The sequence below is a fragment of the Triplophysa rosa genome, linkage group LG20, assembly GCF_024868665.1.
Source record: "Triplophysa rosa linkage group LG20, Trosa_1v2, whole genome shotgun sequence".
Lineage (NCBI taxonomy): Eukaryota > Metazoa > Chordata > Actinopteri > Cypriniformes > Nemacheilidae > Triplophysa > Triplophysa rosa.
This window is the reverse complement of record NC_079909.1, coordinates 2704833-2726477: the sequence shown is the minus strand read 5'-3', so window position 1 is coordinate 2726477 and position 21645 is coordinate 2704833. Positions and strand designations below refer to the sequence as shown.

Genomic DNA, 21645 nt, shown 5'->3' with positions numbered 1-21645 from the left:
TCCTAATAAACTGCCACTAAATATCAGTAAGAAAAGTAAGAGAAGCCACTGAATATAATGATTTTCATACAGAATAATACTTGCGCAAGCAGACGATTACGAAACACAATAAATGCGGTGCTTTTGTGGATGCCTGCTGTTCGGGAAACACAGTTGTGACAGTTCTAAGAGGCAATTACAGAATACTTTGACGACTTTGCTCAGGCATTTAAGAATGACCATAACAATATTTCTGATGCTGTGTAACAAGATCAGTACTCTGGTTAGTCAGGTTACGCTGTCTCATAGTGCAATTACGTGACTTTTTGGAGGAATTTATTCGGCAAATGTGTTTCCATCTCCCATTATTCGCATTAACCCTTTTTCGCAAAAATGAAAAACCACCTCAAGCGAGTGTAAAAACTTTTTGCGAATTAAGGGTTTTTAATTCGAAATTTGGCGTTTCCATCACTCGTTTCTGATGCGAAACTTCAAAATGCGAGTGATGGAAACCCGCTTAATGATACCTGGCCGATTTAAATACAAACATCACATCGTTCTCTCCTGATTGGTTGTTCATAAATATCCTTACATCTCGATTGGCTATTGAGAAACATCCTTATGTTTGATTGGATGCAGAGAAAATATCTTCAAAAACGTCAAAAAATTTCAGTGCATTTCTATTAAGATGGTCTCTCTGGCATGGTGATCTGGTTGGATTCAAGTTAAATATACAGTTAGGTCCATAAATATTATAGTATAAAAGTGTATTCGAGTTACAGTTTTATAACAGATATTGTCTTAAAGTGCACACTCTCAGCTTTATTTCGAGTGTAGCTGAGAGTGTGCACTTTAAGACAATATCCATTATAAAACTATAACTCGAATACACTTTGATACACAGCTAAAATAACAAAAAATGTGCTTCGGTCCAGTATTTATGGACCTAACTGTACATACAGGTCTTTCGTTACCTGAAAGGGAATCTAGAGTTTTGCATACGCCGTGATGAGGGGGGCGGGAGGGATGGAGTCCCGTTCTCTCCTGGAGTAGGAAACAGCCTGGACGAGAAAGAAGAGAGGGCAGTTTGACCCGAAAGAGTGGTTGAAATGCCGTTCTGCAGCAACACATCCAACAGTACATGGCGACTAACATAAGAATCAGAAGAATGGACCGTTGTGTCCTGCATTACCTCATTTTCATTGATAAACATCCACAGAGTTAAAAGTATGACAGGCCTTTATCTTTATGCAAACGACATCAACAAACCTATCCTCGCTTCACTGGAAAACACTGCTGTGTGAGCATTACCGAACACTGGATTTCTAGATATACTAGTTACACAAGATGGTAAAAGGGAAAATTCTGCCATCGTTTCCTCCATATGATGCCTTGTTAAGGAATGTACTGGTCCACACTATGTTCAAAACATAAGTTTACTGATAATCTGTTCATTCAATTCATTCATAACACAATGGTTGGGTCTGCACATATTTTATCAATACATGGGATGAAAACAACCAAGCGCAAAAAAAAGATATGAACGATGCCAGAATTTTCATATATGGGCGAACTGTTTCTTTATGTAAATGAAAGAATACAGATCCATGGTTCCAACATGAAATCGCATTGCTTCTTCACAAGGGCAACTTACAGAAGCTGTCGGATGTTGCTCCAGTCCACACACATGGTGGGCACTCTGGTGCTGCAGTGCTCGTGAAATTTGTAGCCACACGTCTGACACCTGAAGCCGTGCAAGAGAAACTTCTGACATATGTCGCAGAAGGCCAACTTCAAAAACGTTTTCCGTACCTGTGACAAAACGGACTGTCAAATCGAGACAGTTGCAAGCCGATCATTTCGCTTTTTCAAACACATCAATATCAACTCACAAAATTGTGCGTAGTCAGGGGTACGTGATCTAAGACTTCAACCAGGAGCTCCTCTCCCATCAGTGAGGTAGAATCTGTGTTCCAATCCATACGTGACTTTTTGCTAAAAAGAAAACAATAGATCATTTTGAATTTTCTGTTTTTTCTTACACAAAGGTCGTGTAAGAATGCGTCGATAATGCTTTCAAACTGGGTATTTTATATAGACAGTTTCATCTTAACAACATAAACGAACGCTAATGCGCACAACTGAACTTCCGGTACACATTCAACTCAACTCAACTCAACTTTATTTATAAAGCGCTTTTACAATTTTCATTGTTACAAAGCAGCTGTACATGAGACATATTGACTATAAGCAAAACAATTAAAGTTGTACCTGCAAAAACAAGAAAAGGTTGAAAACACAGAAGACAGACATACCCACATACAAAACACTCCACACACACAATATGCACACGTACTAACACACATAGACATAGAGACACACACACACACACACATGCGCACGCACACACACACACACACACACGCACACACACACACACACACACACACACACACACACACACACACACACACACACACGTACGTACACAGACAAGTACGCACACACACACACGCTCAGTGAGAGCACACATTTAGGATAAAGGAGAGAGAAGCACAGGTCAAATATAACAGATAATAAATTCCTATATGCAATATTAATTAAGTAAAACTTTAAAATTCTAAAGCAGCCCCCCCGGTCAGGCAGATAGTGCAAAAACAGTATGCAAACGGTGGCGAGGAACCCAAAACTCTAATCGAGAAAAAAAACCTCAGGAGAACCCAGGCCCAACCAGGGGATTCCAGTTCCCCTCTGGCAAAAGCTGCTGCCTCTGCACAAGCTCCAGAGAACTTGCACAACAAGGCTAAATAAAATAAATAAACTTAATAATAAAATAAATTATAGTTTAAGATTATCATTAATAATCTAATAGCATTTGAAGTTTTGTGGTGAAGACATGTCAAGAGACCGCGTCCTTCTTTATCCAGCTCTATCATCTCAGCTCTTGTCAGGTCCCCACTTCCCATTCTCCGCTCTACCATCAGGTCAGGCCATGAACTGCATCCTGCTCGCTGTGGTAACCTTGGAACAATGAGACAAGACTGGCTGAGAGTAGAGTACTGTTCTGTACTCTTTGATGCAACAAGTACATCAGTTGTGTTTTTGGTTCCGGTTGATCTAACTAATGCAGCCTAAACCCTCTGAAGATTTATATTATGGAAGAGTAGTGTATGCAAGATTAAAAAGATGCGTCTTTAGTCTAGATTTAAACTGACAGAGTGTGTCTGCCTCCCGGACAGTGCAGGGAAGACTATTCCAAAGTTTAGGCGCTAGATAGGAAAAGGATCTACCACCTGCACTTGATTTTGAAATTCTAGGTATTACCAACTGACAGGACGCCTGAGAGCGTAATGCACGTGAAGGACTGTAATACAAAAGGAGTTCATTCAAGTACTGAGGAGCTAAACCATGTAAGGCTTTATAGGTAATAAGCAAGATTTTAAAGTTAACGCGATGCTTTATAGGTAACCAGTGCAAGGTTGACAGAACCGGGCTAATATGTTCATACTTTTTTGTACGTGTAAGAACTCGAGCTGCCGCGTTTTGGACCAATTGGAGTTTTTGTAATAAGCCTGCAGGGCAACCACCTAACAGTGCATTACAGTAATCTAGTCTTGATGTCATGAATGCATGAATTAACTTCTCTGCATCTGACATTGACAGCATATGACGTAGTTTAGATATATTCTTAAGATGGAAAAACGCAATTTTACAGGTGTTGGCGACGTGGCTCTCAAATGACAGATTACTATCGAATAGAACGCCAAGATTCTTTGCTGACGACGAGGGTTTTATGGAACATCCGTCAATAGTTAAACAGTATTCTTGGTTGTTACTTATAGCAGTTTTCGGTCCAATAAGTAACACTTCCGTTTTGTCCGAGTTCAGTAATAAAAAGTTGTTACTCATCCAGTTTTTTATATCGACTATGCATTCCATTATTCGATGGAACTGCTGTGTTTCATGAGGCTTCGAGGAAATATAAAGTTGAGTATCATCAGCATAACAGTGAAAGCTAACTCCGTGTCGCTTTATTATATCTCCTAGAGGTAGCATGTATAATGCGAAGAGCAGAGGCCCTAAGACTGAGCCCTGTGGTACACCGTACTGGACTTGCGATTTGCGTGACACCTCATTGTTTATTGCTACAAATTGAAAACGGTCGGATAAATAAGATTTAAACCATTTCAAAGCTATTCCCTTAATGCCGACATAATTTTCGAGTCTATGTAGGAGTGTGCTGTGGTCAATGGTATCGAATGCAGCACTAAGGTCTAGCAGCACCAATAACGAGATACAACCTCGGTCAGACGCCAATAGCAGATCATTTGTAACTCTGATCAAAGCAGTCTCTGTACTGTGACATGCTCTAAATCCAGACTGGAATTCTTCATTGATGTCATTCCTTTGGAGGAAGGAGCATAATTGAGTTGAAACTACTTTTTCCAGAACTTTAGATATGAAAGGTAGATTCGATATAGGCCTGTAGTTCCTTAGTTCTCTAGGGTCGAGTTGGGGTTTTTTGACAAGGGGCCTTATAACAGCCACCTTATATGCTTTAGGCACATGTCCTAATGTCAGAGATGAGTTAATAATACCAAGAAGAGGATCTATAATTTCTGGGAGCATCTCTTTCAGTAGATTTGTAGGTATAGGGTCTAGTATGCATGTTGTTGATTTAGATGATCTAATAATTTTAGACAGCTCATCTTGATCTACGGTATAAAATAATTGCATTTTCTCCTTAAGGGCGCTGTAGTTAGTTTGTTCAGCGGGTTTCACTTCTGATTGCATTGTTATAATTTTTTCTCTAATATCTTGGATTTTATATGTGAAGTAGTTCATAAATTCATCACTGCTATGCTGATATACAGGATCAGAAGTCACTGACGATTTATTTTTTGTTAATTTAGCCACCGTGTTAAATAAAAACCTAGGGTTGTGCTGGTTTTCTTCTATTAGTGATGAAAAGTAGGCGGATCTAGAAGTTTTTAGGGCTTTCCTGTATTTTCGAATACTATCCTTCCATGCTGTACGAAATACCTCTAATTTCACAAACAATAGAGTGCCTGTAGATTATTTCTGATAACAAGCAAAAGAAACCGAGAAGAACTGTTACTTGGCTAAACCTGTCTCTCCAATATTTTTAATTTAGACTACGATACCAATCTCAACCACTAGATGTCAATGTACCATACGGTTTCTTTAAATGCGACCAAACTACAGGACCCATTCAACAAATTGTGTATTTAAAGGGATAGTTCATCCAAAAATGAAAATTCTGTCATAATTCACTCACGCTCATGTAATTTCATACATGTATAAATGAAACATTTGTTCCGATGAACACAAAGAAAGATATTTGTAAGAATGTTAGTAATTTTCAGTTCCGGGACATCATTGACTACCATAGTAGAAAGAATTAAATGTTAGTCAAAGGTGCCCGAGAACTCTTTGTTTTCCTAAATTCTTCAAAATATCTCATTATGTGTTCAACAGAACAAAAACATAAAAAATTTTTTACTAATATGGTAGTGGATGATGTCCCAGAACTGAAAATTGCTAACATTGAGCTTTGTTCATTGGAACAAAGAAATGTATACTGGTTTGAAACAACCTGAGGGTGAGTAAATGATGACAGACTATACCTTTAAATACAATTATTACACAATCAAATAATTATATATATTAATATTAACATAAATTAAATACAATATAAGTAGTTATATTATTAGACACTCTGGGTCAGGTGCACGCGTGTCCGATGAAACTGTCTATATTAAAAACATTTTAAAACAAAGAAACATACATCTACACACTGTCATTATTATAGTTTTCATTAGAATTGCGCAAAAATGCTTGACTGCACACAAGGGTTATTATACTTAAAACTATTAAAAAATGTCTGTTATTAAACATCAAATACAATATAGGCCTAAATATGATGTGGGAAGAAAACTAGATGAAAATGAAAAATGTTAAAAAAGATTGAAAATGAAAAAGTTTAATAATGATTTTATTGGAAATGAATAAAAACAAAACTAGAACTGAACTAAAAAAAATCAACCACTATTATTAAATCTTATCAAATTAACATGACAACGAAAAACATGGTTCCAGAATGGGTCCATAGATTCAACAGCAGCATCGTGGGATTTTCTTCAGCTTTCTTTGTGTGTGAATGATAGCGAACACTTACGTTTTGCCATGTTCTGTGTGCAGCTTGAACACAGCGCAGCATTCTGGTTGAAGTCCTCGAACTTTCAGGGCTTTGATGAGGCAGTTGTGCAGCGTCATGCCTGCTCGCCCATTCACCTATTTCAACAGCATTTACAAGATATTCTCATTTCAACAGGGAGGACAAACATGAACATGTTCTTTAAAGATGCAAAACATTCACACATCTGCCAAAATTACGAGATCTATAAACTGATTCTCTCGCCACACAAACTAATGATTTTCAAGTTACCACAGTGCGCTGTTTGTTGGGCAGGTAGACACGGATTGTGCTGCTAGTTTTAGAGTCTGGTATTCTCCCGTCATCCGATAATCTCCGGTACGGAAAGTTCTTTAGAATGGTGGGAGACATGCAGGAATCTTCATATACAGAGTCTTTGCATCCAAACACGTGACTGATGCTTTTCCGGGCCCCTTGAATGTGCTCCATCACAGCGGGCAGCAGACTACAATAATCTGCCAGGAGAGGAGAAACAATCATTCATTACTAACATCATCTGCACCGGTCGAACACAAAACCTTAAGGACTTCAAATGAGGGATGTGGGGTATGAGGGTACATACTGTCAAATGGTCCAGATTATGTTATATTACTTAGATCACAGAATAAACATTTGCACAACCACCAGAGGGAATGAATGTGAGATTGACAAAATAAGTGAAAATATGTGTTCCAAACAAGTCAAGGTGAAAATGTAATTGTTATTAATAAAACAGGCCAATTTTATTATCTTATAGTTTAGCTGGTAAATTGGGTCACACTTTATTTTAAGGTCCAATTCTTGCTATTAACAAACCATTAACTACAACTTTTTCCTCAATAAACTCCTAATTTGGTACTTATTAATAGTTAATATAATAGTTGTTAGGTTTAGGTATTGGGTAGGATTCGGGATTTAGAATATGGTCATGCAGAATATGTGCGTTATAAGTACTAATAAACCAATATTCTAATAATATGCATTCTAATAATATGCATAATATGCACGCTAATAAGCAACTTGTTAATAGTGAGAATTGGTCCCTATACTAAAGTGTTACCGTAAATTGTTATTTAAAGTTGGGGTAACATGCTATTTCATGCAATCTGACTTCTTAACACTGTTGAACGTGCTTGCTTCTCATGCTTAACATGATCAACTTGTTAAAGAACGAGTTGGATGTATGACGTAGTATTTCTGTGCTCGATACACTCCCCCAGCACTCCAACTTGTTTCGGAAAGTTTTTTATAAGTCTGGATCCCTGTTTCGTAACAGGGATCCTATTCCTTTTATTGGCCATTCTCCCAGAAAAACACACCCACGCGTCATCCACCGAGCGAAAGAGCACGCCCATACGCTAGAGTGAGAAAAAAGGGCACACCCATGCGCTAGCGTGAGAGAAAGAGCATGCCCACGTGCTAGCGTGAGAGAAAGAGCATGCCCACGCTCTAGCGTGAGAGAAAGAGCATGCCCACGCGCTAGCGTGAGAGAAAGAGCATGCCAATGGGTCTGTGCAGCGCTGAATGATGTCACATATACACGCTGAACTGCTCCGAGAGCAACTTAACCGGAGCGAATGAGACGAGTGGAGGAAATCATTGATGATCGCACATAAAGACAGAAACTGTGCATTAAACATGAGAACTGTTGCTGAGACTCTGTAGGCTACTGGCCATCTTTCTAACATAAATAACGTTTAACCAGGGCAAATGAATCGAGTGGATGAAATTATTGATCAGCGCACATACATAGAGCGATATGGTAAACATGGGAAGCGTAAACGAGCATGCACCAAGCGCCAGATGTGTTGCTGAGACTCTGCACTGGCCATCAGGGTTTTCCTGGCTCAAAATGAGGCGGAGGTGGTGCCATCCTGATCTTGTACACACACACGTAGGCCTACCGTACCTTTAAGTGGCTTAACCAAAGTGACCTTGAGACATTACAAGTTTATTCAACCAAACAGAAAAGTGTTTTTTATCAAATAAAGCTTTTTTATCATTTTCAACTAACTTTTCAGCCCACAATAGCCAACTGAATTAACCAGTCTTACTAAATGAGCAAAGCTCATTCACATCTTGCATTCTCTGTGGTTCACTTTAAATGATTCAAGGATCTCTTATATTCGCTAGTGACTGAAAAGTTCAATAGCTTAAATGAATCGGTTCAAATGAGTCATTCGTTGCGAGTCGTTCTGAACGCAATGTGCGTTCATACTGGCGAACTGGCTGTGTACAGTATACGCTGATTCAACAATACAACGGCACAGCTAAAGACATTACAATGATGTACGTCATGTTAATTCAAGAAATTTCAAGAAATTAAACGTACTTGGATGCAAAACAAACTCTTGTTCTGAAACTCTTTTTAGCGCCTCAGTGTGCTGATAACGAAACAGCGCCTCCACTGTGGCATAATGCCGCAACTGCAGTTACAAATGACAGAATTTTTCGTTTTTTCTCTAAATCCCAACACCACCAGTCTTGTCAACCTTATGGCCGTTCGAACATGGAAGTGTGATCGGCTTCAGCGGACCTCCGAAACAGCTGTGGCCGGCACACAGCATTTCTTGTGAAGACACCTCTTATAATCAGTGTTGGGAGTAATGCGTTACAAAAGTAATGTATTACAGTAACATATTACTTTTTGCTGTAACGCAGTAGTGTAAGGCATTACTAATCAATTTTCAGTAATAATTTACTCGGTACATGTTCAGTAACGCTTGCGTTACAACAAACTTTTCGCCCGCGAGACATTAACAAATCAAAAATCCCGCAAGTAAGTTCTATTTCCTGTTCGTGAATAGACGCCTGTGGTGTCATTCATCTCCCTCTGGCTGGTGGAACTTTGTATTTTGTATTGTAACGTGGCATGATTTCAGTCTCTGAGCTAAAGGTCCGAGGCTATTGACCCCGCCCGGTTCGCTGTAAGCCCTAGCGCCAGTGTTGCCAGGGTTTCGGTTTTCCACACAATTGGGCTATTTTTAAAATGCAGTTGCGGGAAAAATTATGGGCCGGTTGCGGGTTTTGGGGCTACTTTCATAATGCACTGCGGCCGCCAAATTGTTTGTTTATATTCTAAGTATAAATGTTAATTGATGAGATTCTTAATGTGTATTCATACTCAGATTAATACCTGGCAACTCCAGGACCGGGACCCGTTCTCGAAAGTGTGGGGAACGAGCGTCTGACAGGCAGGCTACAGTACAGGGAGGGACACGGGAGCTCAGCTTAACCAAAGAGGAAAATATAACGGTGGTATTAGACAATCCGAATTATGTTTTTACCAATGTTTCGTACTAAGGTGCATGTCACCTTGCACAATGAAAGAAATCACTCTTGAGTGTACAACAGTTGATTCTCCCGGCTGCCAAAAATCACGTTTGAGCAGCGCTATACGCAGTCTGGAACAACTAAAACATTGACGTGCTTGTACACATCATTATACATATGCAATATATTTAAACCTCGAGCACACATGGGATCTTTTTTAAAGATACACTCCACCCAAAAATGAAAATTCTGTTATAGATTACTCACCCTCTAGTTGTTCCAAACCTGTATAAATTTCCTTGTTCAGTTGAACACAAAGATATTTGGTAGAATGTTAGCAACTGAAAATTCTTTGGCATCGGCTGTGTCTCGTTTCGGAAGGCTGCGTCCTCCGGAGGTCTCATTTGAAGCCTGTTACGTAGGCACCCTTTTAATGCAACCTACTTTCATGAGAATTTCGGAGGACACATGAGGTGTATCCTTAGTTGTTAGAGATAACCCACAATTCTTTGCGTCGGCCAACGTCTGTTAAATAAACGTGTGTTGAATAAACGGCAGCAGCTGCACATTCAATCAAATATGTGGTGTTTAAATGTGAACAGTTAACAATTTGTGTCAAGTTTTTTTAATCTTAGTAGGCATATGTAGTAAATAGGTTTACAAGTGTTTAGTGATTTTTAAACGTTTTAAAACAGTAAGGCAAATTTGTTTACATTTGTTTAATTCTTTTGGCATTGTTTAGGGTAGAACATAACCAACTTTTTACCTCTTAAAATCATCTAGAAATCATTTTAATTCATTTGACAAGTGTTCGAGTGCAAAGTGCTGTCATAACAACGTGGTACTTCCTGTTTCCTTTTGCCAGTATGTCCTACAAAGGACTTCTCGTTTAATTCTAATTTGAGAATCCTCCTTATACAACCTTACGAAACGAGACACAGCTATCATTGACTACTAGGGGTGTAACGGTTCAAATTACTCACGGTTCGGTTTGTGACACGGTTTTAGGGTCACGGTTTCGGTTCGGTTTGTGCTATGTTCAGGGAAAAGGGACTACTGACAAATAAAAATAAGAACAAATAATCAAATCAAGCTACAAGTAACAGCACCAATAAAACAACAGAGCAAAGCAGAATACAGATACTGTATATATACCTTTTAAGGTAGAAATGGATTAAAGTAATCAAATAAAACATAACATTGCATATGTACAAATTAAATAAAGATGAATCATAATTGAAGTTACAGAAGCTATTGAGTCACAAGCAGTGAGTGATTTCCTTGACTTTTAACAGACAGCAGGAATATGCTACTGTCGCTTTAAGAGGAATGAAACCGATCCAGTACACCGATACTGTACACATGCGTTGTTTTTCGTCTGTTTCGTCCGTTCACTTAAGACATAACCTACTATGTTTGTTAAGATACTCGACAAGAGGGGCATGTTGACCTACTTCGTGTGTGAATTTGTCTGTTTAAGCGCTTCAAAGACAACTCAATATTTGCGCCATGTCTGAGACTTTCCTTATGCGCGCTTCGGATTTTCTTGTGCATCATCTTGCACTTAAATGTTTAAATTGGCAAGGCTTGAATGAGTGTAGTTTAAACAGCAGCATGTGCTGTTCAGGTCTCACCTGCACTCGCATGCTCACAACACCCGGGTGATGAAAGCATAAATGACTGTACAGCATACATCAATCCTATTGAAATTTGTCTACGTTATTTGATTTGCTGTAGGTATTAAATGTGTATCCATCGACAAGCATACATTAGCTGAACTTTGTCAGTCTGTTTTACGCATTATAATTTTGAACGAACTAGTGTTGTCACGGTACCAAAATTTCAGTAGTCGGTACCAATACCAGTAAAATTCCACGGTTCTCGGTACCAATTTCGGTACCAAAGCAAAACACCAGTACATGCTAATTGAAACACAATTTTATTAATCAAGCTCATTGTTAATATAAATGTATAAAAAGCAATGCCATTTTGTATACATGACGTATAAGTTAATTGTTGCTGAAACTGTTGTGTGCTCACTGGGGTCTTTCATGCTGATGAACATCCTCCTCAGTCTGCTGCTGTATAAGACAAATAGAATAAACTTCAGTAAGTCAACTGACTGAACAAACATGCATATGCAATATTAGAACAAACCTCAGTTTTTATACTGCATTTACACAAGATTACTTATATTAAGGTAACTGTATATTAAAATAATAAATGCAACAGATAGATTTTTATTTACTTTAAATGTGGTTTTTTAAACCTAATAGTGTTATCTATCCAAGACATACACATTGCTAGTCATACAGTTAGTATGCTAGTTTTCTAGCACATAGATTTCAGATAGGCCTAAATAAAACAGGTACTGTAAACCCCATCCTGTCCTCCCATTTATTTTACCACATTACAGTTATAAAAGCATTAAATGGTTAATAAGGACACTTGACTGGATTAGCATTGGCGCTAACAAATTAACACGCAAACAAGGACGTTTATTTTAACGTAACCTTTAACTTAACATATGATACAACATTCATAATGCAAACGCGAACAGAATTTGAAACTTACCGCTTGAACTTGTTAACTTAAATCCGGATGCTTCCTCGTTTCACCACAAAACTCTGTTTGTTTTCTTCGTGATATGACTTTAATCTGAAGTATTTCTGTGCGCATCTCTTGTGGATCGGAGCCGCGCTTATCCGCTCATCACGTCTTATTGCGTCTATAAAAAGTTTCCGACTGACAACCTGTCAGACAGAGCATCAGTACCTGGTTGACCCGGTACGTCGGTGGTACCGGGTCTTATGAAAATTAGGTACCGACAACTTTTGTATTTTTAGGTACCGACTTGGACCCGAAGTACCGGTACTTTTGACAACACTAGAACGAACCATATTATTAATGCGTCATCAGATTTAAGATGAGCCGCGGTCCAAGCGTGTTGGACCACGTGCCGAACCGTTGGTGGAGAACCGTGCGGTTAAATCTTTTACCGAGAACCGTTACACCCATATATAGCAGAAAAAATTATAACGGTAGTCAAAGGTGATCGACCCAGAATTGTTTGCTTTCCTAAATCCCCCAAAACATCTTTTGAGTTCAACAGAACAAAAAATATATACAATACCTAGGAAACCAGTTAGCAAGATCCCTGTAACCAGCAGCAATGACAAGGTAAGCTAACGTTTACATGATGACTAGCTAGAATTCTATATAATCTAGTTCAGTGATGGGATGGGACTATTTTGTATTTAAATACCTTTGAAAAAAATTAAATGTATTTTGTATTTAAATGCGTTTAATCTTAGTATTTTTGTATTTTCAAACTAAAATACTTTTTACCAATCAACCTCCTTATTAGACTGCATGGATGGGCAGTGTTTCAAATACATCCATTTGAAATACAAAATACTATTATTTTGTAATAGTATTTTGTATTTAAATGCATTTATTCTTAGTATTTTTTTGTATTTATTTGTGTGTAGCCTAGTTAATTCAAGAAATCAGCAGTCTAATAAAGAGGTTGATTGGCAAAAAGTATTTTGTATTTTGAAAATACAAAAATACAAAGACATTTTGTCATTTTAGAATGTCAAGTTCTGCTTCTGTAGTTATTTTGGTAAATGTAATACAGGAGTCATTACAATTACAATTACAACGTATTACAATTCTGAGACAGTAGTATTGCAAGGTAAGGGATTACTTTTAAATATCAGTAACAAGTAATCTGTAATGTATTACAGTTTGGAAGTAACTTGCACAACACTGGTTATAATTTTGGCGAGAGTCTGAGGCGGCATGACATTTTACGGAGGCGGCCGCCTCCAATTTCTCTATGCAGGAAAAACCCTGGTATCGCAAAAACGTTCTCACGCTCGTATGAGGTGTTTTTTCAGGCAATACGATAAAGGCATATTCCGCAAAACTGCAATGGAAACACTTTTTGTCATATTTACAAGTCACGTGGCGTATAAAAAATTCACATGACCATTCGCGGTATGTTTTGGCAGAACATTTGGAAAGATAGGATATAAGGAATTCACATTAAGTAATATTTTATATTATGGCCGAAATGCAGGAAAAAGAGTGAGTGCAGTATGGAGATTTATTTGGAACAGTGAGGTAATATGAAAATATATAAGGAAATATAGACATTTCTCTTCACTCTTTCATCACAGTAGGTGGCACCATGTACTAAAGTTGGTTTGCAACCTGCCATAAAACGTACTAAGAAGAAGTACGGCCAGAATGACTTATCGGGAGAAGAATCAAAATACACTTTAAAGGTGGGGTGGTTGATTTGGAAAGGTGCTAACTTTAACCTGCTAGCACTGAAATTATAATCCCACCCTCTATGCGATTCGCCGTCTAAAGCCACGCCTCCTCCAAACACATGAATGTGTTTCGTAAATCCACGTAACGAATGACAAACTAAATCCATTAAATTCTTCTCGAAGCATGCAAATACCTGTCCAAAAGAAAGAGAGCAACCATGGTATTGTCTTTCAGACCCTTTGCCTGCCGGAGCTGTCTCCATCATGTAAAAGCTGAACCGATGTTAATTCAAGTTTTTTTCTCTTTCATGATCCAGACGTTTTTTCGTCACTGCTTTTTCAAAAATTGACTTTCGTTTTGTAGATTTACTTGTTGTCGGTTCCACAGGAAAGTTTGATTGTTGATGATTGTCCGCCATTCTCCCTACATTGACACAGTAGACGTGACTGCGCTGATGACATATGATGTCTGCGTGAACAGGGTGCGCAGTGGTATGCAAAATACACATGACCAGTCACAGCATTAGGCCAGAACGTTTTGATTGGGCGAACGTTTTTTGGACGATATATAATATAAAAAATATTATTTGCCCACTATACTTCTTGATTGCTATCAGGATGTAAAGAGATTTCCAACCAACATGACAAAAAATGTTTCTGGATAGGATCACCCACGCTGCCTTTAATCGCATACATCGTTTAATGGAAATGCAGTCATTCCGCAATATTGTTTTAATCGACATTTAGAAAACGTAGCTTAAATTTTGCACAAATCTGTAATGAAAACCTGGCTAATGATAGGCCTTTTTCACGCTTCCGGACTTTTGACTTCCGCATCGTTCGACGCAGAGTAAACAATGTTCCGGTTACAGCAGTAGTTGCAGTTGTGCTGGAAAGACATCACCCAATCCCTTCCATCACACTTTCTGCAAAGAAAAGACAGCGCAGCTTCAAAGTGACACGAGCCAATAGCGCTTGAGCGTGAGCTCTGTCAGAGTGTTTCATTGGTTGAATGTACTAATAAATATACTCTTCACTGAACGAACGAGTCAATTGAGTCAAAATGAGACTGAATGAACTGCTACATGTCGTTCATGGTCTAATATTCTCTCTGTTACAATAATGCATATCCAGTAGTTACTCAACTTTTCTGAAAAATGAAGGTAATGACCTAGTTTAATTTAATTCCAAGGTAAAGTAAATTATGTCGAAACAGTTAAATCTTTGTATGGAACATTTAATTACACCAATTAATTGAGTTAATCCAGATAGATTTTAGTAGACTAATATAATGTAGATTTCGTCGACTAAAAATAGACTAAAACTATGATAAATTGGGATGACTAAATTGCATTTTAGTCAAAAGACTATGACTAAAACTAAATCAAAATTTGCTGTCAAAATTGACACTGATCTTAATTCTAATTTCAGTTAAGCCTTAAAATGTTAAAATTCTTTATTAAGTTGTATGTGCAACAAAATAAGTTACTGAAATATATCTGAAATATTTTGAAAATAAATCTTTTGAATTTTTTATTTTGTTCAAAATATTGAGATGTGTATCGTATCGTGAACCCAGCATCGAGATATGTACCGAATCGTGAGCTGAGTGTATCGTTACACCCCTAGTATACAGTATATTAAAATAAACGGAAGACCATGATTATTCAGGAACATTAGAATCTTATGAGCATTATTGAAAGCGACCCATTAAAAGATTGGAGAAGGACAATACAGCTGTTTATGGTAAGCATTTTATAATAAGGTCTAATTTATTAATATTGGTTACATTGCAATGTAATACTTTGTATTTTTCATGCTGCGTTCCCGCCAGATGCGAATGAAGCATTAAGCGCAAGTGATTTACATGTTAAGTCAATACAAAGATGAGATAGGACATCCTGCGGTGCGTTAACGCGCCGCGTTAACCAATCAGGAGCTTGCTCTAGTAGTGACGTGATTACGACGTAGCGAGCGGAGGCAGAAATCCAAAACAACAATGGAGGACAAAATCATCATCGCTGTATGTGCATACCCGGAGCTGTACGATACATCTTACTTTTATCGAAACAGGAATAAAAAGGATTAGCCTTCCATAGCACATAAAGCGCAGCTACCCTCTCAACGAATTAAGCGAATTTCACGCGCGAATGAAGCGAGTAAACTCAAAATGTTCAAGCGTCCATCTACGCGCGAATAGCGCAATTCATTCGTGCAAGTCGCGTCTGGTGTGAACGCTCAGTTAACCTTGGTTAATTTTAAAGTTCTACATTTATAACGTTTTCACCATTTAAGTTTTACATTTGGTATTATGAATGAACAAAGAATCGTATTTTAATTACAATAAAAAAGAAACCTTACCTTAGCAGTTTATGATATCTTATTTACTAACAAATATTAACGAGTTACACGCTATGTTAACAGTGTACCAGCATTTTAAAGTAATTTCTTATGATACAGTGACGCGATCACGTTTAAATAACACGCGAGCTATAGGGTGTATGATCTCAAAACACATATGAATATTAGCAGTTTGAGTGCACAAAACAGATAAACGCACAGATATAAATTTTTATGTTTAATATAGATTAAAGTCGCAAAACAAGACAGTACAGATAAACGGAAGTAGCTTTAAATGACAAGCGCATTATTTTTAGGGCTGCAACTAACGATTATTTTGATAATCGATTAGTTGGGCTATTATTTTTTCGATTAATCGGATAAAATGTAATTACATCTTTTGCTTATAATAAGTAAATCAGATATGGGAAAAGTATACACAACTGAACTCATTAGCCTTCTCCCAAAATGTTGTGAATGTCTCCATAATTAACACACCTGGTGAGTTGATTCATGTGTGTCATATTAGAAGCAACTGACAATAGTCTCTCCCAAACGTGGGAGCGAGGGGAGGGTCGGCCAAGGAAATCATTTTTTTTGTGCCATGAAAAGTGAGATATTTGTCATTCAAATGTAGTGAAGTACAGTAAAAATTAAACAGAAAAAGTAATACTTCAGTACAAATACTCAAAAAGTGTACTTAAGTACAGTACTCAAGTAAATGTACTTCGTTACCCACCTCTGAACTAAATAAACCACCAAATCAGGGTATTTAGCCTATTATGTACTTTGCAAAGTGCAAACGCCACAAATTGGGTTTTACTAATATAATCTTTAATTTTGTCATTTAAAACACCTCTCCCCTTTAAACTTTAAAACTGCGCAGCTTGAAGAGATGCATGCAAAACACGTCTGACTTTAAAACTGCGCACCTCGCGCTGCACGGAGAGACACGTGCACCGAGAGACACGTCTGACTTTAAAACAGCACAACTTGTGCCGCACGGAGAGACGCATCCACGGAGAGACACGTGTGACTTTAAAACTGCGCACCTCGCGCTGCACTGAGAGACACGTGTGACTTTAAAACTGCGCACCTCGCGCTGCACGGAGAGACACGTGTGACTTTAAAACTGCGCACCTCGCGCTGCACGGAGAGACACGTGTGACTTTAAAACTGCGCACCTCGCGCTGCACGGAGAGACACGTGTGACTTTAAAACTGCGCACCTCGCGCTGCACGGAGAGACACGTGTGACTTTAAAACTGCGCACCTCGCGCTGCACGGAGAGACACGTGTGACTTTAAAACTGCGCACCTCGCGCTGCACGGAGAGACACGTGTGACTTTAAAACTGCGCACCTCGCGCTGCACGGAGAGACACGTGTGACTTTAAAACTGCGCACCTCGCGCTGCACGGAGAGACACGTGTGACTTTAAAACTGCGCACCTCGCGCTGCACGGAGAGACACGTGTGACTTTAAAACTGCGCACCTCGCGCTGCACGGAGAGACACGTGTGACTTTAAAACTGCGCACCTCGCGCTGCACGGAGAGACTTTAAAACTGCGCACCTCGCGCTGCACTGAGAGACACGTGTGACTTTAAAACTGCGCACCTCGCGCAGCACTGAGAGACACGTGTGACTTTAAAACTGCGCATCTCGCGCTGCACGAAGAGACGCATCCACGGAGAACCACGTCTGACTTTAAAACTGCGCACCTCGCGCTGCACGAAGAGACGCATCCACAGAGAACCACGTCTGACTTTAAAACTGCGCAGCTCATGCTGCACGAGAGACACATCTAAAACGGTAATTTTAAAAGGGAAGAAGATGCGCTTGATTTATAACGGCGCAGCTCGCAAGTGACGTCACAGACCAACTAATCGATTTTATCGATTAGTTGTTGCAGCCCTAATTATTTTACAATGGGATTTAATCTGTGGGGGAAATTGCTTTACCCTGCGGTGACGTAGTTTACGACTCATGTGAAAGAGGCTTATTATTATGAATAAAAGCCCAATTAAAATTTGTTAATCATATAAATGTATGTTAATGTTAGTTAAAAAAATACAACTATTTATGTAAGCTCTGGTCCATTAATATTGACAAATAGCTTACAACTTTGATTTTAAATAGTAAATGTATTAGTAGAATTAACATTAGATTAACAATTAATAAATAATGTAAAAATATACCTCATTGTCTAGTCTTGTTTAATTTCATTTTTAATAAAAATAAAAACATTTAGGGCCTTATTGTAATGGCGGTTTTTTCCCCGTAGTATCAGAAATGGTTTCAAGTATCGATATATTTTAGATATTGAATCGATGTTAGAAATTCCAGTATCGTGACAACACTAAAGGTACTCAAGATTAGGGCTGCAGCTATCGATTCTTTTACTAATCGAGTATTCTACTGATTTTCCATCGATTAATCGGGTATTCGGATAATAAGTACTTTTTCATTATTAAAAAGCAATACTAAATATACAAGAGAAAATAAGACAGGTCTCTTAAAATGAGTAAAACAACAAATTTGTTTCCTTTTTAGAACAATTAAAGTTTTTATTGCTGAAATTGCATACATTAATATCTGTGAAAACTAAACCCATTTAGTACATTCCATTGCCATATTAAATTCAAAATGCAATATAATACAAATATATAAATAAGAAACATGAATAAACCTAGAAAGAATAATTTCAAAGGTAAACAACTAACTTCAGCTTATGCATAATGCATTTAGTTTATACAAATTAGTTTTAGTTTCTTTTTTTACTATTAAACAGTAATATATAGCCTATGACTTTTATTTTGGCAGGTTGTCGGAAGACGTTTATTTTTTAGTATGTCTGTTTCTTCACTCAAACAATAACATGTTCGTGAAATAAACTTTCAGAGCAACTCTGGAGGTGAAGTTCATGTCCTCATTCAGTGCAGACGCAGACAAATTTATGAGCATCACGCATGTAGCACGTTAAACTGGGCAGTTCATTCACTCAGACACACAGAACAGACAGATGGCATGTGTAAATAACAAGATTTGGCATCCACTAGTCCGAATCTAGTTTTATGGACTCAATGCAGCCGGAAAACAAGTTTCACTCGCAAAATAGACTAAAACTAAGTAAAAAAGCAGTTCGCCATTTCAATAAGCTATCACTTATTTATCAGCATGAGAAATACGTGTGAGCGTGTGAACAGACTAAAATGCGTGTCACGGTGAATGCGTGAGACTTGAGAGCCCTGTAACATGAACAGAGTTTAGCGGGCTGTGCGTTAGTAATAACGGTCCGTGGGGAAACGCAGTGCTCTGTGTGTACTGTAGTTAAATGCATTAAATGAGGTTTCGAGGCACCAAAAATTGCCTAGAGTTTTTGTATTCGAATAACTCGAGTTACTCGAGGAATCGTTTCAGCCCTTCTCAAGATTAATATGAGATTGGCAGAAACTGCGTGTGTTACCCCATCTTTTAATAGGATAAAAAAATAGTATAACTTTTTTATAAAGGATAAGTATTTAATTCACTGGATTGACCAAAATAAGACATTACCGGACAATTAATAATTCAATTTCCAGCAAAAATTATTATATTGCAACACATACCATTACCCATAACATAAGATACTAGTCACACCCATTTTCATCTTACGTGAATTAATAACCACTTGGTACAAAACTGGTACAATCTGTGATAGTCTGTATGTGAAATGCTTTCAAGGAAATTGTTTATTTATAGATACTCTGAGGAATCAAGTACAAGACAACGAATCTGAGCCTCATCCAGACCGCGTGTCAACAAAATATCAGTGCAGAAGGTGAAAGCATTCAGCCAGAAGTCTAATAACATGTCACATTGATATGTAGTCTGATGTCAGCTCACAACGGCACAAATGAATGAAACCTTTTGGCCTTTTTCATACAGCACTGCCAACTTTAAAGTGGGTATTGTATTTGTAATGTGACTACGTGACTTGCAGCGATAGTCCTCTAAAAAATTATCCCCACAGTTTATAAACAAGGTCATCTGCAGGACTTAAAGGGCTAGTTCCCCCAAAAATGTTAATTCTGTCATTTACTCACCCACAGGTTGTTTTTAACCTGTATAAATGTCTTTGTTCTGCTAAACACAAAGGAAGTTATTTGGAAGAATGTCAGTAACCGAGCAGATTTCGTACCCCATTGACTCCCATAGTATTTCTTTTCCCTACTATGGCAGTAAATGGGGGACGAGATCTGCTCAGTTACTGACATTCTTCCAAGTATCTTCCTTTGTGTTTAGCAGAACAAATAAATTTGAACAGGTTTAGAACAATCTGAGGGTGAGTAAATGATGACAGAATTTTCATTTTGGGTGAACTATCCCTTTAACACAACCTTACTGTTCACATCACGGGAATGATAACGCAAAGAACAAACATTTTTTATAGACTCATACTTTTGGTTGAAAAGTTTCCCACAACAATGCTGAAAATATCATCAAGCAGTGCAGTGAAGATAAAAATGTGCTCTTGTAGGACTACCGATCACATGTTCAGTGCAATGAGAACTGTAGATTAGGTGTTAAATATCCCTCATGTCATTGTGGTGTGAACAGTACAGTGGTGTTTGAATACATGACAGCATCATTAACGCTTAGATCTAGGGATGCACGGATATGTCAATTTTGGCTGATAACGATAACCGATAATTCTTGAACATTGGTAGCCGATAACCGATATATTGGCCGATATACCATATCTAAATATTAATACAACATTTTCTGAGACTGAACATTCTATTTTTCCCTGAAAAATCATGTACCAAGCCTACTTTACACTAATTTAAGATTCTTTAACTTTTAAACTTCTGGTATAATGTTTATTTAATAAACAAATGAAAGATGTTGTTCCAGAGCAACCCAGAAGTGTTCTCAATTAGCCACAAGTCTAACAGGTCTCAAGACAGAAAGCATTCAGACAGCAGTCTTCTTCGAACAATGTGCTTTTGTTCCTATAATTTACACTAGGGCTGCACGATAAATTGTTGCGATACCACTAAATCCTATTGAAATCAAGCTGGCTGCGATATGCAATGTGTCGATATTTTTTTTAATGCGTAGCTTGTCCGTGAAGCACGGCTCTGGGATCAGTAGGAAATGCTGCTCATTCTAATAGCAGTGCGAGTTTGCGTCGCAACATGATCAAAACATGATCATTATGAATATACATTATTATCATAAAAATGGCTTATAAGGCTTGAGTAACAGTCGGGATGTAACGATTCACCGTGAGCCGGTTGAAAATCGGTTATAATGAGCGACGATTCAAATTGGTTGAGGCTTGAACTGAATCGCAATACATTTTTTGAACAGCAGGGGCCGCTATTTTCACTGCAAACCTAAACGTGGATGCTGATATTTCTTAAATGCAAAAAAATCCAAGAAAAGCACAGACAGTATTAGTTTGTTTATATTAAAGAGACTTTTTCTATTATTAATTTGTTATAAAATTGCAGTTTAGTTTTGTTATTTGAAATAAAACATTATTTTATCATACAAAGAAACGTGAAGCATTT

General features: G+C 37.9%; 1 protein-coding gene across 1 annotated transcript in view; it reads right to left on the bottom strand.

Annotated features, from left to right (window-relative positions):
* raf1b (Raf-1 proto-oncogene, serine/threonine kinase b) overlaps positions 1-21645 on the bottom strand; it is a 34167-nt gene that overhangs the window by 10052 nt on the left and 2470 nt on the right. The window contains exons 2-6 of the mRNA XM_057361595.1: positions 6449-6672; positions 6179-6294; positions 1872-1974; positions 1634-1791; positions 954-1040 (exon numbers count right to left, since the gene is read on the bottom strand). Coding sequence (XP_057217578.1) covers positions 954-1040; positions 1634-1791; positions 1872-1974; positions 6179-6294; positions 6449-6646 — 662 coding nt within the window. The 5' untranslated portion in view covers positions 6647-6672. The remainder of the gene's footprint in view (positions 1-953; positions 1041-1633; positions 1792-1871; positions 1975-6178; positions 6295-6448; positions 6673-21645) is intronic.